Source organism: Branchiostoma lanceolatum, chromosome 15 (assembly GCF_035083965.1).
Source record: "Branchiostoma lanceolatum isolate klBraLanc5 chromosome 15, klBraLanc5.hap2, whole genome shotgun sequence".
Classification (NCBI taxonomy): domain Eukaryota; kingdom Metazoa; phylum Chordata; class Leptocardii; order Amphioxiformes; family Branchiostomatidae; genus Branchiostoma; species Branchiostoma lanceolatum.
In genome coordinates, this window is record NC_089736.1 from 14,241,318 (window position 1) to 14,268,282 (window position 26,965).

Consider the following 26,965-nt stretch of genomic DNA (forward strand, 5'->3'; position numbering starts at 1 on the left):
GTTTTGAGATGTTATAAGTTCGCACTGCCGCTGACTTACGATAAAAATACAATCTGACAAAACTTAGCTTTAACCGAGGTTTTTTTTTTCAAACTATGTTTTAAGTCCTAAATTTTAAACTGATACACTTGAAATATAACAATAGAATAAAGACTTTTTGATGACCACTTGATAGTGATGGTAACATCTGTAAAACTATTGTTATATTTTAGGTGTATCAGATTAACTGACTTTAATTTAAAGACTGTATTCTATTGTTATATTTCAAGAGTATCAGATTATCCTTTAAAGACTTATGATTCAAACTGGATGTCCAAACCTTTATAAACATATAATTGAAGTTTGGCATTATCACACAAGGATTGCAATTACCAGTAAGAGTTGGAAGAATTCCACAAAGCATGTCTTTGAAACAAATCGGCATGTTGTGTTTGACAGCATTAGAACCACTCAATCATAACTCTGACAATGTATAATATCAAAATTCAAAGCTCATTTTAATTATCAAAGACTAATATTTCCCAACTGTACAAAGCAAAGAAACATGCAACAATTCAGTCATCTTGGTACAGTCTAGATAAACTACTAGTACCATTTCTATAAAACCAGACTCTTACAGAATCTCTATGTATATTTAAGTAATATTAGATTGCAATATCATGTTCTGTATTCCAATTCTTTTACGTACAATGTAATAGTTTGCAACTTAACTAAATGATTGAAAATTGCATTATCATTCCATATCATGACCAACGCAAGCTGACTTTCGGTCTGCAGTCCTAGAAACCATTGTTACAGCAAGGTCAAACCTCCTTTTCACTGAGTAATTAAGAATGTACAATATAAGTATAAATGTCTTGTGGTTGCTAATTGCTAAGACATGTACAATTGTAAATACTTAGCCAGCAAATGTTGGAAGTGGACTAAGGCAAATAAAAAGCTTAGTAAAAACTTGCAATAAGCTACTAGTTCTTGTGTGCAATGGTGAATACATAAAACTATATTCCTTATACAGTGCTGTTTTATATGGTGTTATATCTACACTGGAGACTAAAAAAAAATCAAGATTTTATATTTGATACTAAAAATTGCAATAATTCGATAATACAGCTGCAAGCAGTTCCCAGCAAAGTTTGTCATCAAGGATCAATGGTGTCTGCAATGTATAAAAACATATTAACAAGTTACAACAAATTTCTGTCAAAAACAGTCAGAATCATACAGAAACATGCAGAGTTGCAAGTTAAGTTTTCAATGACATGAAATAAAGATCAGAGCTCAACTCAACTGAGGAATTATGTGAAAATTGAAAATGGACAAACAAGTACTAAACACGCTGATTAGCAAAGCAGGTGGGCGTTTCGCCATGTTGCACAAGTTCATACGCTTCCAGCTACCAGTCAGTGATCAGTACTACAGATCATCCTTTGGTTCCTGTATGACAGCCAGGACTGAGCAGGCTGGAGAGGGTGCAAACATAGGTGTTTGGTTCATGGAGTACAAGGCATCTATTTCAATAACTCTCCCCTCCACCATGAGTGTGAACTTCTGAATTGGGAAAAAAAGATAGAAAGAGTGAAAAAAACATATTGCAAGTCTGGAGATGTAGAAATATAGCCTTGTGTGTGAAAATCATCAAGTCATTTGCTCTTTCCCAGATAATACACAATATGGCAATGATTGTTACCCCACCCTGGGTTGTTACATTCTATAAAAAGGGAACGTTTAAAGTTCTTATTGAAAGTTAAAAAGGACAAAATCAAATCAAATGAGATGTTATAAGTCAGCCCTCTGAATTTGGTGGACTTAACATGTTAAACACGTTGGATACATAGGTTGATGTAGCCTCTCTTCTTTTGAAATCACAGAAACCAGTACATGTACTTTTATCATACTTTTTATACCTGTTATAGCCATTGTTCATTATCTCACAAATGTTTTTCTATGTTTGTTTTGCTATTAGCCCTCGGGCATGAACTTGCAATAAACTTTCTATATAGATTGATGGTGGAAGACAAATGTAGGTGGGTAACACTCACCCCCTTTTCCTTTGGTCCCAATAAGCTTATACTACACATGAACTTTAAAAATGAGGGTGATGACCCAAACCTCAACCTAATTCCCACATTTTATCAACAAGTTATATTATCCTATGACAAAGTTGAGAATAGAGACGACATTAGGTCCCAATACTTAAAAGAACAGATAATGGTGAAATGAGAATATAAGATCAAAATGTAAAACCCTCTTCTTCCCCCAGTTTATTAAAGAAGACATAATCTATGTGCAAGATGTATTACCCAGGTGAAAATACATCTCTATGAATGAGTACTAGTACCCTACCCTTAGCCATAGACTCAATACTTTAATTGAGCACATTAGCCTGTCCCAAGCCCTACTCAGCACCTGGAAAACTCTTATCAAAAATGAACTTGACTCAGATGACCGCCCAACGCATCTTGTTACGGCCCACCCCTACACCTGTTCAAACCTATTGAAAACAAATTTAAGAAAAACATGACAAAATCCTGTACATTACATTCTACACTCATAAACATGCAGTGTTGCTAAGCTGTCAGCAGAAATGACAGACAATTCTTCATTGCACTGAAACCTTTGACTGGGAAAAAAATTATGCTCTGCAGAACTGCATGTGAGGACATACAAATAGCTGAACTGAATTACAAACTACTACATGAAATACTGCTGTGTGGTGAAAAATTAAACAAATGGAAAAAAATGGGCATATAATTGATCCCACGATCCTATGTGACAGTGGGGAGATTGATAATTATAAATATATATGTTTGTGGATTGTAAGAGATTATCAGACCTGTGGAACACAATTCATTATTACATACCTTTCAGTCCCAGTAATCCTACTATAGATTTTGAAGATCTAATACTTGGAAAAGTCACGCAGCCTCTAAACACCTTAAAAGACCAATACTAATAATACTTATAGCTAAATGGGTCATATTTAAAACATGGTTTTCTCTGAGGAAGAGCCAAAGTCACACCTCACATCAAAACAATATCTCCACTCTTTCTAAATGGGAAATAGTTGTTACAAAATGAATTATATATGACTGATCCTGCTGACTGTTCCTGTCACGCCAAAAAAAGGACAGATAAACATATGTTGTACGCAGCTAAAGACATAAGGACCTTGCCTAGTCCATGATATCCATCATACTTGGCACACACGTAATTTGAAGGGAGAAGAGTGTAGAAACGTACCAAACACTATTACTATATATTTCCACTTCATTTAAGTGTCTTCTTAGCCCTAGACAGGAAGAAAACCATGATTATTCATAAACATAACAATAACTTGAAAAATACATCATTACCTTACACATTATCAATATTATCAATATACATATATTTTTCAATATTACACAGATGTCCAACCTTCCCCGGAAAAACTGACGTACTGGACCCTGACAGATGTTGACTATGACGGCATGCCTTTCCAGCTTGTAGGGAGGATTGTCTACGCATGTCACCAAGGAAAGGACAAAGCCCGCAAACAGAAGGAGAAATACAAGGCACAGAAACAGGCAGAAGCGGTATAGTAGTATTTAGTATATACTTCCAAAGTTGTTGACCTAATTCAAGTCAATGGTAAAAGGAAAATAAAAATCAAACAGAATAACAAGGGTGATTTCAACCAGGTGCAAAGAAATATTAGTTTCACATAATATAAATTAGACAATGCATAACTAAGTAGAATACATCATGCAAAGTTCGTAAGAGACTGCTATATGTCGTCTGTGAACTCAAATGCTGTTTTATTCTGTTAGCGTCAAGACCATAACTTCAAAGCAACCCGCAAGATGATACAACATACAAAGAAGGTGAACTGCCCTGCAACGTTGACTGCAACACAGATCATCAAATGTCCTGCTTTCAAGGTACAGCATTCTAATTCTTCAGCTGGGAAGCAATCCTCTCTCCTCCTTGGAGAAGGATTGGCTCCAGGCACAATGTATCATATATGTGAGTTAGGTGTGTGATCCAGGTAGTCAAAGGAAACACAGCTATCTCACTTGTACCTGGTGCCATCTTACATAGCTAATACAGGCAAAGTAGACACACCCACATCACCTCTACAATCCCTCACCTGGTTTACAAAGAAAGAAAACTATCTCACCTGTGCAATGTCGCCACTGGTCCCAATCAAAGACATTTCTATGCTATATGGTGTCTCACCTGGTTCCTAGACAAAGAAAATACACATAATATTATTATATTATTGTAATTAGTTAACGCAATCATCCATATGCCTTGCCTTCTCCATTATCTTAAGTTATAGGATGAGACTTGGTAATGGATGCCGTCCTATATTTTCTTCGTCTGCCATAATAACAGCAGACAGCCAAAGAGTTAGTATGGAGTTAAAACCAGTATGAGAGTTAGTATTGTAGTCAGGGTAAACTCACATAGGATAGTACCAAGGCTACTATTCTTACCTATACACATATTCTAATCCTAGGTTTCAAAAAACACCAAGGCTTTGCATACACTGGCTTCAGCAGCCCTGAAAGCTGAGTTAAGATCCAACCCTTCAACAGTTGAAGGTGTTGTAGAATACCATGTTCGATATCCCGCAATGACAGAGCACGAGAACCACCCAATTCTTGGAGAGGTAAGTACATTGTGTATGTAGTCCGTTTTGTTAAGTTCCTTTCTTCTTCGGCTAGGCAGGTGATACTACCAATAAAATGCCATATTGTATTTACTACATATGTTGTCCATTTTACTTTTAATCAATAACACAACTTTATGTAATTGGCATTTAAGCAAACCCTAACATATGCGTACATCTAATTCATGGATTCATGGCTGTTATTACTTCTCAGGCTGCTGAACTACGTGAGCCTGTAGATGCTGAAGTAGAGAAACACATCCTGAAACTAGCCTTGGGCGGAGCGCGTCGAGTCAGCGAGTTCAGACGCCACATAAACACATTTGTGAAAGATGAACTTCTACGGGGACAACAGCCTCCCCCACTGACCCGCCGCCGCTACAATCCGACTGACCAGGACATTCTAAATATCCTGTCTAAGGCGAAAAGACAAACAAGAAACTCGGAAGACGATCAAGTAAACCTGCAGGTAATCAACAGTTTACATAAATGCAGGTTTTCACGTAATATATATGGATGTCCATCACAGCAGGAATGATGTTTCCAGAAGAGATAGCTAATCTCTATATGTTATACAGTGTAATCTTTCATCACCTTCAACGGCAAGGTCATATTTTAACCTTCGACAAGGTTTAATAATAATATTCTTTGGGGCGTGTGTTTGTGTAAACAAACAGCATAATTCGAGAAAGCAAGGTTGGTGAAAATGTATAATGAAATGCTGGAATTGCTGCCTGAAGATCATTTTGTTAAAGCTATGAAATAGTGGAACTCTAGTTAGCCATCAGTCCCAGTGCGAAATTTTGTAGAAGTAAATGTTAGCCCGCTGCTGGAAACATAAACAAATATTCTATGTGGCCATGGCCCAATACAATGTATAATGGCTTACTCTTTCTTTCATTCACAGATATTGACCTCCAGATGGGCTGCAGAATCTGGCTGCTGTATCAAGTACAGGTCAAGCCAAGTACAGGCGGATGGAACTACAACCAAGTTCCTGTTCTGCTACCAGACACACTGGCAACAGAGGCTGCTCCACATATATGGGCAGCAGATGTGCCTGTTAGACCCCACTTACCGAACATGCCGATATTCGATGCCTCTCTTCTTCCTGTGCGTCCGCACGAACGTCTGCTACGTTGTGGTCGGCTCCTTCATAGTGCAGAAGGAAACCACAGTAGATGTTCAGGAAGCCTTGAACATCTTCAAAGAGTGGAATCCAGACTGGACACCAAGCCACTTCATGGTGGACAAGTATGATGTGGAGATTAATGCCCTGAACAGAGAGTTCCCGGGTAAAAGCACAATTACTGTCCAAAATACACATTGTAAAATTCTATCAGATTATCAGGAACATGAGTTTTGTTCCAGTGTTGACATCCAATGATGATAAGTCTAAATATTGTCATGTGCTAACAATCAACTAACTACAATACATGTACCTCCAATAAACCTCTATATCAGTTACAGAAACAAGAACAAGAGTTCCACGACCTCATATCTCCTTGAATTTCGGCTTCACAACACCTGCCCACATACCAAATATCATTGTAATCCATCAAGAGGCTCTTGGGTTATGCTGACTTGAATGGTGCGGAAACACAAACAAACAGACAAACAGACAGACAGACACACCCAGAACTATATCTCCATTTTTCATGGAGATAATAACATGAAAATGTATACCTCCTTTCTGTCTAAGTCATATAACCTTTTTATTAATCTAAAATTTATGACAGTGGTAACTATGATTGTCAAAAATATACAATTTATTTCTGTATTTATTCTCCGTCAACTTCTGTTATTTTGGTTAACTTAAAGTTGTAAACGTTACTTAGTTAGTTGAATATTTTGTTGATTATGTATCATTTAACTTTAACCACTGTGATAAGTATGATAAACCTAACCTTAACTCCCTCCCCTTGCATGTTTTTTCCCTATGTTACATTCTTGCATTAATTTTGCAAAGATTTTCATTGATGTATGTTCTGAAATAAATCAAATAAATAAATTAAAATTAAAACATTAACAGTTTCATATGAGGATCGCATCCTTTTCGCTTTATAACTTATTAGCCAGGCCATTTATTGTTGTGACTCTTTGATGTTATTTCCAGAAGCAAAGGTGGTGCTCTGCGATTACCATCGGGAAAAGGCATGGGGGGAGTGGTGTAGGAAGGTAGACCACAGCGTTCGAGAATGTCAAGACGAGCTACTGAAGCTGCTGAGAGCGATTGCTGCTGCTTCTACACAAGACGAGTACTACGCTCGTCTCCAGGACCTGGAGGAGTCGGAAATCTGGAAAAGGAACGTCAATGTGCAGACGTGGCTTTCCATACACTGGTTGCCGGAAGCTGACGTAAGTACTAGAATGAACTTAATATTACCATGTCTGATAATATGCTGTTACATCCTCTAAAAAAAGACTCTTACTTGACTCTCCTGAAAGAATCTTAAATTTGATATTCTGTTGCAAATTTGTTGCATACGTCAACCTAGTGGCAGACTTCCTCTCTCCAGACGTTGATGTCTTATGCCGCTAATGCTATTTCATCTTGTGAATTTAATCCAGATTCCGCCCCATATTTATGTACTTCACTCCGTTGGTGGTGAATTAAGTAATTGGAACTAACTTATGTTGTATGTTTTTGTATTTTTTTGTCTTGTATAGAAATGGTCCAGGCATTCCGCGCCGACGAGATGACGGTAGCAATCTACACCAATAATGGCATTGGGCGACAGAACGAGACCCTTAAGTACAAACATCTGGAGGGGTATAAGAATTGTAGCCTCTCTGTCATGGTGACAAGATTGGTGACAAGCTTCCTCCCAGAGACACACCGAAAGTAAGCAGAATATACATTTCACTGGATCATGTACAAATGTACTCTTGAGGTTCGACTTCATTTTCTGAGACTACATGAAAGCTCATCTGTGTTGATGGAGTACATATTGGAAAAAATTTAAACTTTCATCCAACACAAGAAGTAACTCATCATGAATTGTCGGTTGGACCTCCAACCTTCATCAGATGTTCGATCCACTGTGTTGAAAGCCGGGAAGTCGGAGATGTGATGACCTCAGCGGTGAATCGAAAGCAGCGGGCTGACGGGTTCTTCCACCGTCACGGTTCAGGGAGGGTTGATGGGCCCTGATGGAGGTCCAACCGAAAATTCATGATGAGTTAATATTTGTGTTGGATGAAAGTTCATAGTTCATCATATCTGTGAGCATAAACGGCGTCTCGTCTCTCAACTATCATAATTAATGTATCCGGATCCCTCTTTTCTTTAAGGTACATCGAGCTGAACGTGAGGTATTCGCCAGGTTACAGTCTGTACAACACAACCTTGCCCACATTCCTCAAGAACCGGCCACGTGACATGGTGGAACACATCTTGTCACGGTATGAAGATGCACGGCTAAACACCAACCCTGACAGCATCGTCAACAGAGGTGAAGGATTATTTGACGTAAAGAGTACCAGTCACAGCACCCACCAGACAACATTTTTCGGGAACAACGATGCCATGCCATGTTGTACATGCAAGGACTGGCAAAGACACAAACTTCCATGCAAACACCTGTGTGCCGTGTTTCAACATGTCCCTGGTTGGAGCTTGGAGAGCCTTCCGTCCAAGTACAAGAACAATCCAATTTTCTCACTGGATGCCAAGTATCTGGGACATGTGCCTAACTCTGATGGCCCAGCTGAGGACGAGGATGATGACGCAATGATGTCAACTCTCAGCGTGGATGCGCAGCCAGCATGCACAACTAGCCTGCCAGCAAGGAAGATATCCAAAAAGGTGACACTGAGAACACAGTGTGCCAGTGTCATTCGGGAGCTTACCGAGCTGACATACCTGGTTCACGATGAGGAGTACCTCACACTGCTGAGGAACCAGCTCGAGGACATGTTAGATAATGTAAGAAGTCACACACCTCATGATAGCCAATTTGCGCTCAACACCACACCCAATAAAAAAAGAAGGAGCCAGTTCTCATTCCATGCCGTTGCCTCTGTCTGCCACACCATCAAAAAGGACGGCAGAAATGGCAAAGCTGTCGTTGTACAAGGCACCCAACAAGAACAGGAAAAACCCCTATACGAACAGGGTAGGCCACGGGGCAGAAGTTATGAGGCAGACGCACCGGGTGAATGATGTCACTGCAGAAGCCAGTCTTCCAGCATCAACAGTGAAGAGGTAGTAGTGTATGACACAGAGGAAAGCACTTAAGATCTGCCAGACCTAACCACTAGAAATGATGAGTTGTTGACCATAAACAACACAATGTTGACCACGAAGGACCGCCAGCAACTACTAGTAGGACAATGGCTATCAGATAAACACATCAACTGTGCCCAGCATCTACTAAAGGAAGAATACCCTCTCGTGGAAGGCTTCAGAGATACTGTCATCCTTGCATCCAGTAAGGAGTGTTGCAGCCCTCTACCAGTCCCAGCAATGGCAGAGTGCATCCAACTGCATCATATTGGTAAACACTGGGTAGTATCTACAACTAAAGAGGGAAACACTGGCATCACCGTGTATGACTCTCTGTACACCACTGTGGGGATGAGTCTCCGCAGACAACTAGTAGGGCTGTACAGACACCATGCCAGTGTTGATGAGGGTATTCTCCCCGTGACAGTCATATGTGCACAGCGACAGGTGGGCAGCATTGACTGTGGGCTATTTGCAATTGCAAACGCCGTTGCTCTGGCTGAGGGACGATGCCCCACAGACGTCGAGTTTGACCAGCTGAAGATGAGGGATCATCTCGACAAGTGCCTGATGGGAAAGTCTCTCCAAATGTTCCCACACTTCAGGAACTTCCAGCAGAGCAAGAGCCTCCAGCAAAGCACGTACCAGCTGAGCATCTTCTGCATCTGTCACGAGTACCGACATGAAGCACCTATGATCCAGTGCGACCAATGTTCCGACTGGTTGCACTACCGGTGTGTGAACATTTCTGCTCGTGATGTGGCCGTCCTTGTGGCAGAAGAGAAGTACATCTGCCCGGCATGCAAGGGAGTTTGAGCAGACCTTGGCCTTGTCTTTGTCCATGCTTGCCTTATTTTTCATTTTTCATGGGGAATAACTAGTCTGTCCAATTCATAGAGTCAATGTTGCCCTTAAATGTATGCGTGACAGTTAAAGTTCAAAAAGTTCACTGTTCTCACATTTTTTAGCATTTAGTCCACAACTGTCAGGCAACATTTTTGGGCATCACGAGAACGGGGCACAGCCACTCTCTATGCTATATATGCATATGACAGCAGCATGGAACGTTAATTACATTACCCTCAATTTTTTTTGTTTTTTTTGTTCAAGTTCAGAGGCGTATCCCTCGGTGACTGGGCTTGACTAGGGTTCCACTCCCTAGTCGATGAGGGGGCCCAACTTAATGTTCCATGTTACTGCCTTATGCATCCAGCATAGTTAGTGGTTGTTAAGTGACAACTTATAACTTGGGACCAAAATGTTTTTGTTTTTTTACTTAACTTTGGGGGGTGGGGGATGACACTCTTGGCAGATGACCTCCTCGTAGTGGGAATGAATGAATGAATGAATGAATGTTTTATTTCCGTGTCCTGCGACAAAAGTCGCCCAGCCCATACGGGCTTATAAGACACCATACATAAGAATACATAAACTTGAGTAATGGAAGAGGTACAGTAGTAAATAATGATAATCAGAAATGAATCATAATAATAGCAGTACTGAGTAACAAAATAATATGAGCATAATATAGTGGAAACACAAATAGTGGGTGTCGGTAATGTTGTCAATCACACGCAACAGCTAACGATCTGCCACAGACTCTTCTGTGATTCTATTAAGTGAAGAAAACACAAGACAGAGATGACTGAGTCATTCTTTAACAAACAACACACATAGAAAATGAAGTTCCAGCCCGAACGATATTTAGAATAGAGGAACAAAAACATGCAGGTGTCTGAGGACCATCGATTGGTACCCACAACATGGCAGCAAAGTGTCCCGTTATTCATCTTTGTTTTTATCGTCTTGGAAACGTTACCAGCTGTCAGGACAACTGTGGTGGGTCTATCGTCTTCAGAGCGTTGGTTTCCTGCGGGAAAAAAGAATGATTTGACTGATTTTCTCAATCATACTCATGACCTACGATTTGTGGATTTTGACATTTGAGTTTGCCTCCCATCATCAGGATCAAAACAAACAACATCATGAACAGGCGTTTCCAAATTATGTGCTCGCATGGCTAAAATATTGTCTCCAATTTCACTCCCTGAATAGTGTTATGTAATGTTGGAAGGTTTGTTCAACTAACTACAAAGTATGTCAAGATATGTCTGGAAAATTGAATCCAAATCCTATGCTGATATCAACAAAATTGACAGTTTAGAGGTCGAGTGACCCTATGAATGAGTGTTTTTCATACGGTAAAACTCGGGTAGGTTTTCTTGTATGCTTTCCATGTATTTTGATATGAGGTCTGCATGCCGGTCGACGTCTTTGCCCAGAAGGGCAGTCGGCTGTAACATGTAACGTTAATTAACTTACTAGTAGTAATAGGTGCAAACTAATTCAGGTAATGTTACGTGTCCGGACCTCTAGACTACTGTACCTGTGACCGTGTACCTTAAATCTGTTTAGGCACACTGTACACAGCCTTGTAAATGTATACACGTATCAAAATATTATTGTTGACCAAACCGATTTACATGTAAAAACTTACCTGCGCACCTAGTTCATATGGAGCCATCACGTCCGTTTACACCCAATCTGCTCGCGAGCTTACGATTGTCAGTAACCAACGACACCGTCTACAGCACAATTTATGTCTGATTTGGGGTGAACTGGCGCTTTACCGCCTATTTTGATTACAAAAACGGCTCATAACAGCAAGCTCGCCATGTAGGCATCGTCGCGGGAGTAAGTCCACGCGTCTGCGCACTAGAATAGTTCTACAGTCCATCACGTGACGGGTCAGAGGTCATGCGGGTATTTGATACTCGTGAGCATCCATTCTAATCTCCACCCTAGTGCTAGTGATGAACTAGCCATGGAGGGTATTGAAGAGGATTTCACTGATCCGAAAGAGCTCATGCGAAAGATTTCGACAGAGACATTGCAGATAACAATTGCTGGGTTGTGAGTATTTGTCTAACTTCGATTCAGGAATTCATGAGTTATGGCGAAATATTTCATTGAATAGAAATTTACTTACTGAAAAACTTGTAAACCAGCCAAGGTCAAACCATAAACCAATTAGTCAAACCAAGTTAATTGGTCAAAAAGGTCCTTTTTTGTAAGACGTAATCGGGCTGTTGACACAAACAAAACAGTAAAATTATACAGTTATTAACTTTATTTACGCATACAGTATTAAATGACGTCTAACAAATCTTGTGTCGGAGTTTAACACGGAAACATATTTTTTTTCACAGGCATCTAACCCCAGAGTCAGGCTTACTTGACCTACTGTACTGTCCAGTACTTGCGCTGTACCTTATAGATCAGCAAAACATTGAGTGCACCAGATGCAAGTTTTCAATATGTGTACTGATATTCTTACACGGTGGTTACAATTTCAATAAAGTTTATAGATCATTATAGCCGACTGCATGCTATGTCCGTCTGTAGGCCTGTATAGCCCTTGCCGGACTTCAAACTGGCTGTCCGTAAAACTCAAAGGCGTCGGTCTTTCCATGACTATACCGCTGCCGCAAACTCTTTTTAAAACCTTCCACGACACTCCATTTCATCCTTACCCCGAAATTAAATCCTCGAGAACTTACAGTAATGAGGGTCTGCATGGGGGGGGGGGGATTCAGGCCGGCCGACAAGATCCGATAATTACGCTTAACGGTGAATTCAGGATGGCCGGTAACGCGTAAATTCAAGACCGTCACTATGCCATTAAGGACTCATTCATGAGTATTTTTACAAACAAGCTTCATCTGTTTGACGCTTGAGATCAGTCGGGCTTGTTAAAGGGAACTTCCAATCGATATAAACACACGTTCATGCAGCCGTTAATTTTTGGGCCTACGGACTACTTGAGGATACCCACTCGGAGTAATACAGGGATGAGACCTTAAGGCGGTGTTGACGGGATCTTTACCCTCTGAAACGCTTTTTCCTGCATTCTGATGGGGAATGTTGCTAGAAGAGTAAGTGTTATGACATCTCTTCTTGTAAAAAAAAAATACACAAGGATTTCAGCTTATTTTCTGAGCGGCGTCACCCCTCCAGACATATCTTTCGTTGGAGCCACGACGTGCTCCGGGGAAAATTTGTAAATCTTGACACCCTGCAACGCTAGTTCTTGCATTTTGACGGGCAAATATTGCTGGTAATGTAAGTTATGTTCAATGAGATATAGAAGAATTTCAGCTTGAGTTTTTTGGGGGCGACGCCCTCCCCGACAATATTTCTTGACGGAGGTGTGACATTACTGTACTGTAGAGATGGATGGATGACTTCGATCAGTAACAGATCATTCTCCTATTTCACAGCGGAGCTGAGGATGCGAGCAACGCGTACGCCTTTGATCATGATGCGAGTGCGTGCCCTACTTCTGAGGGGGGCCTCAGACCAGGTAAATATTGTGCTTTGGCCTTGTCAAACTCTTTTTCTGTGCTCTATGTATCCCTATGAGCTGTCCCTTATGTGGGTGTCTACATAGTTGTATTCATTTAAGGATTGTCATTGTGTGATATGACTGACAGCTGTCGATTCTGAACCTTGTTTCTCTAAGGAGAGAAGCCCAACTCCACCCCACCACCCAACCCTAGGCCTGCAGCTCCACCACCCAACCCTGCAGCTCCACCACCCAACCCTGCAGCTCCACCACCCAACCCTGCAGCTCCACCACCCACCCTACGGCTCCACAACCCAACCCTGCAGCTCCACAACCCAACCCTGCAGCTCCGCAGCCCAACCCTGCAGCTCCACCACCCAACCCTGCAGCTCCACCACCCAACCCTGCAGCTCCACCACCCACCCTACGGCTCCACAACCTAACCCTGCAGCTCCACCACCCAACCCTGCAGCTCCACCAACCAACCCTGCAGCTCCACCACCCAACCCTGCAGCTCCACCACCCAACCCTGCAGCTCCACCACCCAACCCTGCAGCTCCACCACCCAACCCAACCCCACCACCCAACCCTGCTGCTCCACCACCCAACCCTGCAGCTCCACCACTCAACCTTGCAGCTCCACCACCCAACCCTGCAGCTCCACCACCCAACCCTGCAGCTCCACAGCCCAACCCTGCAGCTCCACAACCCAACCCTGCAGCTCCACAGCCCAACACAGCCCCACCCAATAACAAAGCGTAAGGCAACATAAATTTTATGGATGACATTATACATGATCTAGATGCACAAAATATTAGATGGCTTGCGATGGTTGCAAATTACTGGTACCAGTTTTTTCTGCAAAAATGTCTTTTAATGAATGACACCCACATCACTGTTTTTTTCTTCTTTTCAGCAAACAGAGATGGACCAAACAAAAGAAAAGGCTCAAGAGAGGCGGGGGCAATCCCCGGGGGAGGGGTAATCCCCGGGGTAGGGGGAACCCCCGGGGAAGGGGGTTCACCCCAGGTAGAGGGGGTGGAGGAGGAAGGGGGTTCACCCCAGGTAGAGGGGGTGGAGGAGGAAGGGGGTTCACCCCAGGTAGAGGGGGTGGAGGAGGAAGGGGGTTCACCCCAGGTAGATGGGGTGGAGGAGGAAGGCGGTACCCCCGTGGTAGGGGGGTGGACGAGGAAAGGGGTACCCCCGGGGTAGGGGGGGGGGGCACTGGCTTAACCAGTTTTTGTCTGGCCACCCACAATGGGGGGGGGGGGGATGTCAACATACATTACAACTGCAGTTTTAAATATTGAAGTAGAGCTGTGTACCTAAAAAAGAAATTGATAGTAGTAGTTTCAGGGACTTTTGTATATCTTCATTGAGATATTCAGTATAACGGCATGATAATTGTCTCTCACGTTTGTTCTTCAGAGTTGTCACCTAGTGTACAGGAAGACAGCTCTTGGTGGTTATATTCCTAAGATAGTTGCCGTATTAGTTTCTAGAAATAAAGTATGATAAGATAATAGTCGTTGTTAAGGTAAAGAAAAGTTTTCACGTCCAAATGGCTTCAAATGGCACTTTCGTAATCTGTTCCCTTATCCATTGCAGCATGCCTTAGATGCCAGTGCCTGGACATTCTCATGTTAGTGTGCGACTATGGATATTTGCTGTATTAGTTTTAGAAATTAAGTATAGTTTGTTGGCAATCAGAAGTTATCAATGTTAAAGAGCACAAGCCACTCCAATACGACATTTGCTTGTTGCATTTACCTATAGTATCATTATTAAAAAACCCAGTGTGTTAACGAAATAAAGACGCGGTTCCCCATAATATACACATTTTGAACGCCCGACACTGAAAAGTGATACCCGCCGCGTGAGCAAACTTCCCGATATGCTAGGAACCGGAAATGACGTATCATAGGGTAGTCGTGTTCGAACTTGCCCGCTTGGCTCGCTTGGTCGCCATCTTTGACAGAAAGTTTGTACTAGGAAGTTTGGTAAACACAGTTCTCAGGGACTTGTTTGTCGACATGGTAAACCAGTGTTCCGCAGCAAACTGCACAAACAAAAGGGAGCAGGGTTTCAGCCTTCACGAGCTTCCAAAAGAGGAACCTCGGCGCACAAAGTGGATTCAGCAAATTCGTCGCACAAGGTCTGGGCCGAAGGGAACGCTGTGGAACCCTCCCAAGACTGTGTTTTTGTGCAGTGCACATTTTGAGGAGGAATGTTACGAACTCGCGCCAAGTTTGAAGCAACAGTTTGGGATGGATGTGTACCACAAGAAGCAGTTGAAGACCACGGCTGTTCCAAGCATCTTCCCCCGAGCTCGAGACACAGTGGCGAGCACGGCGCAGCCTGCCAAGCGTAGGAAATCTGCGGCATTTGAGAAAAGGCGCAGACTTGAGGTGGGTTTGTAAAATTTTTATGTCATGAGCGCTAGAACTCAAATGCATGTATGATGTCATTCTGTACGGTAAATCTTCGTTTGAGTAGGACAGTCTGTCGCTACTGTCGGTAGCGAACATATACACGCTTACGAACCGTTCCGCATCGAATTTCGCTAGGCTGCTAACACAATACTATAAGCGACTTTACCCATTCAAACCACAACGTTATACGGCAAATAACAACATGTAGGCAAACACTGACGTCTTATGGAAAAGATGCCATGAAGTAGTCGAAAATAGCCGAATTTGGGAGCAGGTAAGTCAGGAAAAGTGTTCATAAAAATGGCTGTCCTGGGACCTGTGTGTATGTGGGGAGGGGGGCGCGGAACTGCAAAGATATCTTTGCGGATAAAGTTCTCGTGTTTTTGCTATGTCGCTGTAGTCGATAAGATAGATGTGGTTATTTTTAACATCTATTGTTTTCTTAAGTTGTGTCGATAATGTTGTAATGAATAAAATGTATGGAACAGAACCAACAATAACAAATTAATATTGACAGTCCAAAAACATAAATACCAGATCTTTCTAAGTTCTATATGGCTAGATAGATAAGAATAAATCACAACTTACATTGTTGAGACTGTAATTTATAAATGCTATGACTTCAGCATGTCAGTCCATGGCCAGTAGATATTGAAATACTGTTTTTATTACATATACCAGGTACTAGAGGATTGTCAGAAGAAGTATGAAGAGTCTTCTGCTCAGACTGCTGTTGAGGAAGAGACAAGAGATGGCGCAGGCCATTCTGCAGAGTGTGATGGTGGTGTGCCTGTTGATGTAAGTTCTTGTTCATGTTGATATACTAGACAACTCACCTTTAGTTAGGGAAAAACGTCGAAGTGTTGACAATGACAGAGGTACAATTGGTTCAGATTTTATTTCAGAAACTTCAAAGTATGCATGTCATATGTATTGACTACTCACTCTCACTCTCTCTCTATCTCTCTTTCGCTAGACCTTCAGAAAGTACTTCTTGAGGTTGCTTGATGATAAGTATGCTTTATGCACTACTGCAGCACTAGTATTGTTGCCTTTTTGCATGTTTTTCTATTGTTATCTGTATGGTATGAATTTATACCAATATATTTATGTGTACACTTGTAGGTGAACCCAACAGAATTGGATACTACCAGTACTAGTTGCTGTGACAGTGCTGTGCAGGTGTCCCTGAAGCCGGCAACCAAGACCAAGGCGGTGCAATTCAGTAGAAAGGGACGCAGTAAAGGTATTTGATGATTATATTTTTTATTTGCCAACTCACTCAAACATTTCCGTTTTGGTGAAGCAAAGTGAAATAGGATAGCTATCTTATTTTTTTTTCAAAATTCACTGACAATAACCCATTCCTGCAGCACAACTATATTATTGTATTGCTAGCACAGGTTTGTAGAGAAAAGCAGGAATTTATTTTCCTAATGGACATTGTTACTTATTTTAGTTTGCAATAAAGAATATTGATGTTTTTGCATCATTGGTTTCCTCAGCTGTGCAGACCATACAGACCATGTGCCTACCCACCACTGTCACAGTGGCCACACAGACAGAGGTGGACGAGGAGGACGAGGAGGACGAGCACATGTCGGTGACAAGTGTCAGCTCCAACGAAGACCAGATGATAGAGGACGACCCTGACTACGTCCCGTCCTCTGGTGAGGAGTCAGACTCCGATGACCCTGAGGAGGAAGCTGCCCAGCCACCACAGCAAGACCAGCCACCACAGCAAGACCGCCGCATTTTCTTGGTGTTCTGGGCTTGCCTGGCCCAGTTGATCGCGAAATGGTGCAGCTGTCCATTCTGTGCATCACGCGACCTTCAAGTCTCCTACAAAGTGGTAGGAACATTTCTGCGGGTCACGCTCAAGTGTAAGCAGGACGGGTGTGGTTGCCATGAAGACTGGGACAGCCAACGATTCTTCGGAAGATCTGCAGCCGGCAACATTTTGTTGTCGGCTGCAATCTTGTTCAGCGGGGCAACTGCAACCAAAGTCCTCCGAGTCCTGAACCACATGGGCGTGGCCGTAATCTCCGTCAGGTCTTTCTTCCGGCACCAGAGCCAAGTCCTCTTCACAGCAGTGCAGCGGGTGTGGGCAGAGCAGCAAGTCACCATGCTCAACATTCTGAGGGCAGAGAAGACACCCCTTGTGTGTGGTGGTGATGGAAGAGCCGATACGCCAGGCCACTGTGCAAAGTATGGGACATACACACTAATGGAACTCCGGAAGACGATCGTGATTGATGTCCAACTTGTACAGGTACATGTTGCATGTAATATGCCCTCCTATGATATCATATTGATGATCACATTCAGAAAGGAAAATGTGTGCATTAATAGCTAATGTGTACTTTCTGGTCCTCACCAGGGAGACTTTACCTATGACTGAATATTTTACTAGAGTTAGTTCACCATGTTTCAAGGGCCATTGTTAATTTGCCCCTTGGGTGGGAAAATGTCTGCTATCCTGTTGATAAATTTCCTTGTTTCCAGTGTTACAAAGGGTAACTTGGTTGGCTATTTCTGTTTTAGAGCAACGAGGTGGGAGGCTCTTGCCATATGGAGCTAGAGGGGCTCAGACGGTCACTGGAGAAGGTGGAAGACCATGTGGATGTCGGGTCACTCGTCACTGATCGCCATCTCGGGATCAACAAGATGGTACGGGAAGACTACCCCCACATCAAACACTTCTTCGACATATGACATGTTGCCAAAAGTAAGTACAACTTTTTCTAGTATGTTCATTGCTTCACATATGAGACATTCATGTTCGAAACATTGGATACCTTAGGTTTTGTGGCAAGCCAAGCTGTTTCGATGTTTCAGTAATATTTTATGTCTTGCGTTACGTGGGGATGCTCATTTTATTAAGTCCATGTCATTTTAAAGACATTCAATATGTAATGTATTGATTTATATGTATGTTTCAGGTGTCAAGAAGAAGCTTCAAAATCTCAGTAAGCTGAGGGATTGCCAGGCCCTGAAACCCTGGGTGTCCAGCATAGTTAACCACCTATATTGGTCAGTAGTTTCCACTCCCCAGGGAATTGTAGATGTGATAGTGGACAAGTGGAGGTCCGTGTACAACCACACCCACAACATCCATGAAGGTTTTGAGGGGGCGTTTCCCAAGTGTGCCCATGACCCACTTGAGGGAAGAGAGCAGCGAAAGCCATGGTTACCTCTACGTATACGTAAGTATAAGAATCATCATTTCGCAATACTAGTGTTTGGCTATTGTTTGTGTTTTTCTTATCTCATTTATATCATGATTTCAGCATCTTTTTGCAAGTAATCAAGTCAAAGAAAAGCTGTGAAAATATTGATCTAGGCTGCTGTCACCTTGCTGATTGAAGAAACAAGGCTTTCTTGAAGCTGGACACAATGTATTTACTTTTTGAGTTGCTACTTGCCCTTTTTTTCAGGACCTTGTTGTGGGACTGCAGTATACCCTCCTGGCTAGTATGTGCATTTGGATGGAAACTGGCCAACTGACAATTTTTGTTATACATGTTCTTCAGATACAAAGATGTCTGTTGAGATGGAGAAAATCATCACCAACAACAAGCTCTGCCAAGACATCAAACGCTTGTCTCCAGACTACCAGACATCGTACCTGGAGGCCTTCCATGCACTGATACTGCACTTTGCCCCGAAGATGTTTCACTTTTCGCACAGGGGGATGCAATACAGGTAATCATAATTCTTATATTTTTTTAACTATGCATCCTGCGTATGCTCCCATGTTAAACTGGTTTCCTTTGTGCCCCCTTAGAATGATTGTTTTGTTTGCGCTCTCCTTGTATCAGTTGTAGAGATTATCATCCTTTTTGCATTCCGATTCTGGTAATCACACTGTATGTACCCCCTTTTCAGGGTGATTCTCGCCGCCATGCATTTCAATGAAAATGCAAACAGAGCACAGAGAAGGAGAAGGGATGGCGAGGACATGTACAGTCTCCACTACCCCAAGGCCAAGCAAGGCGGGTACATCGTCCGGAAGGTTCTGGAGAAGCCAACATTCGGTATGTACATTGTATAAGAGCTCTACTCCACATACTTGACTCATCCGTTGTTATGTATGTTTTGATATTTTTTCCTGAGCACATATACAATATCATTTCTGGTTTATCTGCATTCCTACCAGTCTATGCCAGGGAGTTGTTGGACTGTGTGGAGGCCATCTGCTCAGGAGACAACTATGAAGGCGACATGCTGGAAGGCCTGTTGGTTGCTGCCCCGGTGCCCCCGCCTCTCAACGCTACCTTCCAGAAACCCCAGAAGGAGGCAGCAGTGAGGGAAAAGGTCAACAGGTTTCAGCATTAGAGCCTTGTGCAATACCTTTTCGGTCAACGGTGAAGCTCAGTTAGGCTGTCAACCTACTAGTGTTTTTGATTGACATTTTACTGTTCTTGAATGTATTGTTGCAACTCTCATGTAGGAATGACAGTCCACTCATGTACAACGGAACTAAGTACTGTGACATTCCACCTTATTGTTTTTTATGCACAAAGTTGATTGTATGTATCATTGTCGGACAAAGGTCTTATTTTGAGAAGGTTACTGGTATTTTTGCTTATCACAGGAAGGGTTTCAGTAGCAGATAACTACTTGCATAAACTACCTTGTGCATTTCTACAGCTCATTGTATACAAAAGACAATATCGACCTCATGATATTTAAACCTATTTTAGATTGAAATTGCACCATGTTCTTTTATGTATCGTTACTACTCTTATGTAGGAAGGGTAGTCCACTCATGTACAACAAAAGTACTGTGACATTCCACCTTTTTTTAATGCACATAGTTGGTTCTATTTATGACAAAGGTCTTGGTTTGAGAAGTTAACCCAAGAAGGGATTCAGTAGCAGACAACTACTTGCATATACTATCTACATCATGCATTTCTACATTGTATACAAACGTCCTGAGTTTCACAAAAAGAAAATGATTGTGCCATATATATGCATGTCTCTAGCCCAAAATGGGATACTATCTACCTAATGATATTTTAGATTCAAATTGCACCATGTTCTTGTATGTATTGTAAATACTTTGTGTAGGAACGACAATTCACTCATGTACAACAAAAGTACTGTGACATTCCACCTTCTTGTTTTTTATGCTCATAGGTGATTGTATGTATGGCCAAGGTCAGTTATTTTTGCCAATCCCAAGAAGGGATTCAGTAGCAGATAACTACTTGCATATACTATGTACCTCATGCATTTCTACAGCTCATTGTATACAAAAGACAAAGTCCTGAGTTTCATAAAAAGAAAATGATTGTGGCATTCTTCTAGCCTGGGATACTATCCACCTCATGACATATATAAATGTCTACTTCACAAAAGTACAAGGAGACCTACCATACAGATTTTTTTCTCATTATCAAAGGTGACAGGTGAAAAGGGTAGGCTTATAAACAGTCCTAAAACATCACTAGTCGTTAGCTTCCTGGAAGCCTGTGTAGTCTGGAGAAGGAAAGTGCCTCCGTATACGGTCCATAGTGCAAGAAGGCAGAGGAACTCGGACACGCTTTCCAAGGTGCTGGTAGCACCAGCCTACAAACTGTCTGTACGCTGTGTACCTCTTCCATCTGAAAGATTGAAAGAAACCTTGTTGGTAGGGAGATAAATCTACATTTTTCGCATCATATGACTAGTCGAAAAAACAATACAAGTGGTCAAGATTGATCATTATAATGTTACCAAACAGAAGAGTATGTATTGTTATCTCTGCAACATACAATACACGAGGCAACCAAGGTAAGCTGTTATTGCTATTTTTGTCAAGGGCTAACGAACCTTTTCATGATTATATTTTTCTTATATTTTTTTTGCATACTTACTCGTTTCCAAAGTTGACCCCATGGTCGTCACGAAGGGCAGCGTATGCTGTTTCGAGCACATCCTCACTCAAGCAGACTTCTGGAAACCCGGGGTGCTGTGTGATGCACAGTTCCCTTCAGTTCAGTTACCTCACCTTAGAACAGTTTAGCATATCTGGAGAAGAAATAAAAGCATCAAATGAATTTAACTTTGACATGTTTCTGTATCAAGTTGAAAGATGTATATTTCATTTGAAAGACTGTTCTCCTAAGTTAACTGGTTTGAAATGTAAACTTTTTTTGTCAGGCACCCTGTCATAGAAAATTCTACAGTTGCATACTTGTCAATAATGGGTCAGAGGTCAGTTTTTTGGGACGCCCACCTCCTATGGTCTCAGTTGCAACAAACTCTCATTTTAACCTTCTAAATCCCGACTTCGTCAACTTTCTTGTGTCACACTCGTGGATGAAGAAGTAGGGAATACCATTTTTCATTGGTAGTACCGAATTTTCGAATTGGCGAAGGTAAATCTTGAGTTTTGTTGCTAGGTGAAGCTGGGAGGGGAGGGCGCCCCGCCATGCCACAGTGACGCAGTAAGTATTGCTGCACCCGTCTTGGCGACGAGACGTATGAATTGTACCGATATTGCTTAGTTTATGTGTTATTTCTTTGTTGCTTAACATTGTAGTACTGTAAGTCGTTATGAACTTTTGCTGCTGGTGGTGATACGAAGGCTAGATATTGACCCTTTTCTCGGCGCCATCTATACTGTTTATCTCTGCCATTCTCGGTAGTGACTGTATCGCTACATACCATAAATTATCCTTTTATGTTATATTTGGAGCTTTCTCAAAACAATGGCCAAATTCCTGTGCGGCCAATTAGTGGCATTAACTGCGATAGTTCTGCAATTTGCCAACCCAGTAATAAGTCTGACATACGTCAGCAGTCATGCTCACGTTAAGGCCTACACTACAGTCAATCTATTTGGTGATAATCATTGTTTTACTGCTATATCACCAGGGGATTATGCCCTAACCTTACTATACCCACATGCAACTATTAACAGAAGCAAAAGCGACTCAAATATCAAGACCAGTGTGAACTTTGCACATCTTTGTTTACATACACTGCTTCTATTGTCAGGGGATGTTGCAAGTAACCCTTGGCCCAAAGACCCGTGTGGTGTTTGTTCTAAAGGGGTCAGAAACAACCAGAAGGGTATCTGCTGCGACTTGTGTGATAAGTGGTTTCACATTAAGTGTATAGGCATGGACCACAAAACTTACTGCAACTTAGCCAACAGCCATGAGTATTGGTATTGCAATCCATGTCTACTGCTATGTTTTAGTGATTCCTTCTTTAACTCACCATGTGGTAGCACAGTGAATAGCTCTGATGAGATGTATGTGGATGATTGTCCCAGCATGATTCCGTCAAAGGGCCTTAGCGTTGTGCACCTGAACATATGTAGTCTTTACAGTAAGTTGGACCAATTATCTGTATTCATGATTTCTAATCATGTAGATGTGATGACCATTAGTGAGACTCATCTTGACGGTTCTATATCTGACAATGAATTACGTATTGCTGGATATCATCTATATAGACTCGACCGCAATAGAAATGGGGGAGGGGTAGCCATGTCTATCTGAATCGTACACTCATTCTGAAAGGAAGGACCTACAACAACCAGAACTTGAAGCACTTTTTTGCCAAATACAACTTCCCTGTACTAAACCAATTATTATTGGGTCTGTATAATAGGCCTCCTTCTGCCTCTGTTGAGTTCTACTCCTCACTAAAGAACTCCCTGGACACATGGAGTCTGTCTTCTACAAACTCCGAACTGTACTTACTGGGAGACTTTAATGTAGACCTGAGCCAACCTGTGAAATCTGGAGCACGAAATATCTTAAGTGTCACTAATGAGTATCAGCTGCAACAATTAATTAAAGAACCAACTAGAGTGCACCAACACTCTGCCAGTATCATTGACCATGTATATTGTAGTGATGCACACCGTGTCACCACTTCTGGTGTGGTGCAATGCACTCTATCTGATCATTATGCAGTGTACTGTTCACGTAAGGCTTCAAAGCAGCGTGGTAATACAAAGTATACATCATCCCGTAAATTTACTAAATTCAATGAACAGTCTTTTCTGGATGATCTTAGGACTGACTGGAACTCGATATTACACGTTGATAGAGTGGAAGAGGCATGGACACTGTTCAAGTCCTTATTTACATCTGTGAGCGATATACATGCCCCTTTCATTACTAAACGCACAAGGGATAATCAACCTAATTGGCTCACACCTGACGTTAAGAAAATGATGCTCACTAGGGATGACTTGAAATCCAAAGCACGTAAGTCAGGTGCAGCTGCAGATTGGGAGGCATATAGAGCCAAACGCAATACAGTTAACAAACTAGTTAAACAGGCGAAGGCCAACTACTGCCGGCAAAAACTTGAGGAGAACATATCTGATTCCAAGAAACTCTGGGGAACCATTGGTGAAATCCTACCCAGTAAAAGTAGTACTGTGACTACAACATTGACATATGCTGGTCAAGTTCTCAACTGTACATCTGACATTGTAAAGGGCTTTAACGACTTCTTTAGTACGGCGGGGCGTAAACTGGCGGAATGCATAGGCTTACACACCCCTATTCCTGTTTGCCCAGAACTGTATAAGAACCTGAATAGCACCTTTACCTTTAGCCCACTTACTGAGCAAGCTGTGTACAGCCAGCTCAAGAACATACCGATTAGAAAGGCTGCTGGGTTGGACAACATTCACCCTAGACTTTTAAAAGAAGCATCCCAGGTTATTGCCAAACCATTAACTTACATACTCAATCTCTTCATGAGCACTGGTACCATACCACCTGAATGGAAATCAGCTAGGGTGACTCCCATTCATAAGGGTGGAGATCGGTCTGATCCAAACAACTTTAGGCCTATTTCTGTTCTACCCATTGTCATGAAAATCTTTGAGAAGGAGGTCCACAAGCAACTTCTGGAATATCTGCATCTGAATAATATACTCTGTACTAACCAATCAGGTTTCAGACCTGGCCATTCAACCACCACAACTTTACTTGACGTCACTGATTACATATTACATAACATCAATGGTGGTAAATTAATCAGCACTGTTTTTCTCGATCTGAGAAAGGCTTTCGATACAGTTGATCATAGTATTCTCTTGACAAAATTATCCTGGATTGGCCTACAGGGCACGGAACTGGGTTGGTTTACAAATTATCTGGCAAACCGTCAACAGATCTAGAGAGTCTCACTAAATGGGTGTATTTCCGACCCCCTACCTATCAACATTGGGGTGCCCCAAGGTTCTATCTTGGGGCCTCTACTTTTTAACTTATTTATCAATGACTTACCTGAAGCAATCACAAACAGCAAAGTAACTTTGTATGCCGATGACACGGCTATTTTCTGTACAAGTAATGACCCCAGATACATAGAAAGTACCTTGAATTCAGAGCTTAATCAGATAGCTTTCTGGTTCAAAACAAATCGACTAACGCTTAATACAACAAAGTCAAAATGGATGTTAATGGGATCCAGTATGAAGACAAAAGCTTCTCCAGATTTGACCATCAGAATCGAGGATAATGCCTTGGAGAGGGTCACTTCCTATAAGTATCTGAGAGTCATTCTTGATTCGAATCTAAGCTATAATAACCACCTGGATGTGGTGTGTAGTAAGATGGCGCAGCGCCTTGGTCTGCTAAGACGACTGCGGCCTTATCTGTGTACAAATGTGGCCAATATGTTGTACAAAACATTTGCTCTACCATTACTTGAGTACTGTGATGTCATTTGGGACAACTGCTGTGCAGCCACCAAGCAGCAACTCCAAGTTCTACAGAACCGGGCTGCGAGGATCATCCTCAGACGTGAGTCCAGATCGAATGTTGGGGAACTACACCGTGCTCTTGGGTGGAGTCAACTACAACACCGAAGAACGCGCCATGTCTGCATTATGGTGTATAAATGTCTCAATGGGCTAGCCCCCAGCTATTTACTCAACACATTCAGTTATAATAACCAAATCCACAATTACCACACTAGACAATCACACCTACTCCACAGACCCAACTACACATCAAAAACAGGTCAACGTACATTCGCATATAGGGCAGTAGTAACCTACAACGCACTCGAACTGAATGTGAAACAAGCGCCGAACCTTAACATATTTAAAGAGCGACTAAAGTCACTTTACTAGCCGTCTATTGACCATCTACAATATATTACGTTTGTTCAGTTACTTTTGCCCATTAAGCTTGTTTTGATTATATGATTATTTTACTCCTATGTTACTGCTTTGACCTCTGACCCTCTCAACATCATTTGTTTGTTTTTGTTTGATGATTTCAGTGCTATTGTTTGTTATATTGAGTTTATTCTGTACTATTCCTATGTTTAATTATCATTTTATGACCTTTATTTATTATCTGTAAGGGCTTCCTTGGAAATCAGCTGCTGAGTCAGCTGAAGGGACTACCCTAAAGATGAATAAATAAATAAATAAATGAACACGTATTTCCCTCAAAGTGCATTAGAACGGCGAGAACAACATTTGCAAACGTTGCCATGAACACCTAAATCTGAAATGTTTAATGATAACTTCAAGTTAATGCTTTACTGATAATGCTCATGTCATTTTTATTGTCCTCGACTGCAGAATACACTGTTGCTAAGTGGAAGAAAAGCTCGGCAGGGTTGAGCGATGTTCAGGGACCTTCGTCTGTACAAATCCATCCCTGAGACAGCAGCACAACCGTTTAAAAAGCTGTAATCATTATCCTAAAACGTCCCCTAATCTGTATTACAAGTCACCCTTGGTAACGTAAAAAGACTCATATCAAAGGCCACCGTGTTTTGAAATAAAATGTTCACCTTAACCCTTTGTTGTGCTGAGCCGATGGACACTGTCAAACTCTGCATCTAACTAGTGGTATGAGTGGCCGTCGATTAAACTATTGAGAGAAAGGGACATGCTGCGTTTCGTAATGTAAAAGATCAACAGTGCGTGTATAGAGTAGAATAGAGGAACTACTACGATAGTATGGAGTCATAGATTTATACTATCTATATTTAGATGACGGTAAAATAATAGAATCCGAGGCTAATTATGTTCTATTCTGTCTCCCTTAGCATACTAGAGATGCTGAGGTTGGCAAGGTTTTCTTGAAATGCATCCTCCTGCTTAATCTATACTAAACAGTACGAAAATTGCATTGTTTGGCGGGAGATGACCTATCAATCATTTGAAAGCAGCGTGCTGATTGGTTTCCCCACAGACGCAAACGTTTCATTACACTGGCTGATGTGTTAAGTTAAATTCTGGTGCTACAACTCTTTTATAAAAAAAATATTGACTCGCACTCACACCATAAAGCAAATATAATACCGATCTTCTGTCATGCATT

At 41.8% G+C, this 26,965-nt stretch overlaps 2 protein-coding genes and 3 long non-coding RNA genes across 5 annotated transcripts; 2 read left to right on the plus strand and 3 right to left on the minus strand.

The window, feature by feature from the left end:
* Positions 1–473: 473 nt before the first annotated feature.
* LOC136420521 (uncharacterized) lies at positions 474–1,764 on the minus strand. Its single transcript, XR_010753240.1, has 2 exons — positions 1,398–1,764; positions 474–1,156 (listed from the first exon to the last, which is right to left on the minus strand). It is a non-coding gene; the product is annotated as an uncharacterized lncRNA (long non-coding RNA).
* Positions 1,765–10,405: 8,641 nt separating this feature from the next.
* LOC136420515 (uncharacterized) lies at positions 10,406–11,574 on the minus strand. The gene is made up of 3 exons (XR_010753234.1): positions 11,385–11,574; positions 10,640–10,749; positions 10,406–10,491 (listed from the first exon to the last, which is right to left on the minus strand). It is a non-coding gene; the product is annotated as an uncharacterized lncRNA (long non-coding RNA).
* A 3,613-nt stretch (positions 11,575–15,187) lies between these two features.
* On the plus strand, positions 15,188–18,710 carry LOC136420493 (uncharacterized). Its single transcript, XM_066407446.1, has 6 exons — positions 15,188–15,632; positions 16,338–16,454; positions 16,782–16,902; positions 17,162–17,928; positions 18,201–18,384; positions 18,599–18,710. Exons 1-5 carry the CDS (start codon positions 15,258–15,260, stop codon positions 18,369–18,371), a joined length of 1,551 nt encoding a protein of 516 aa, XP_066263543.1. The 5' UTR covers positions 15,188–15,257; the 3' UTR covers positions 18,372–18,384; positions 18,599–18,710.
* On the plus strand, positions 18,605–20,429 carry LOC136420500 (uncharacterized). The gene is made up of 4 exons (XM_066407453.1): positions 18,605–18,856; positions 19,190–19,361; positions 19,545–19,693; positions 19,816–20,429. The coding sequence occupies exons 2-4, from the start codon at positions 19,198–19,200 to the stop codon at positions 19,992–19,994; spliced, it is 492 nt and encodes a 163-aa protein (XP_066263550.1). The 5' UTR covers positions 18,605–18,856; positions 19,190–19,197; the 3' UTR covers positions 19,995–20,429.
* Positions 20,430–20,446: 17 nt separating this feature from the next.
* Positions 20,447–21,628, minus strand: LOC136420506 (uncharacterized). The gene is made up of 2 exons (XR_010753225.1): positions 21,521–21,628; positions 20,447–21,268 (listed from the first exon to the last, which is right to left on the minus strand). It is a non-coding gene; the product is annotated as an uncharacterized lncRNA (long non-coding RNA).
* Between the last annotated feature and the right edge of the window lie 5,337 nt (positions 21,629–26,965).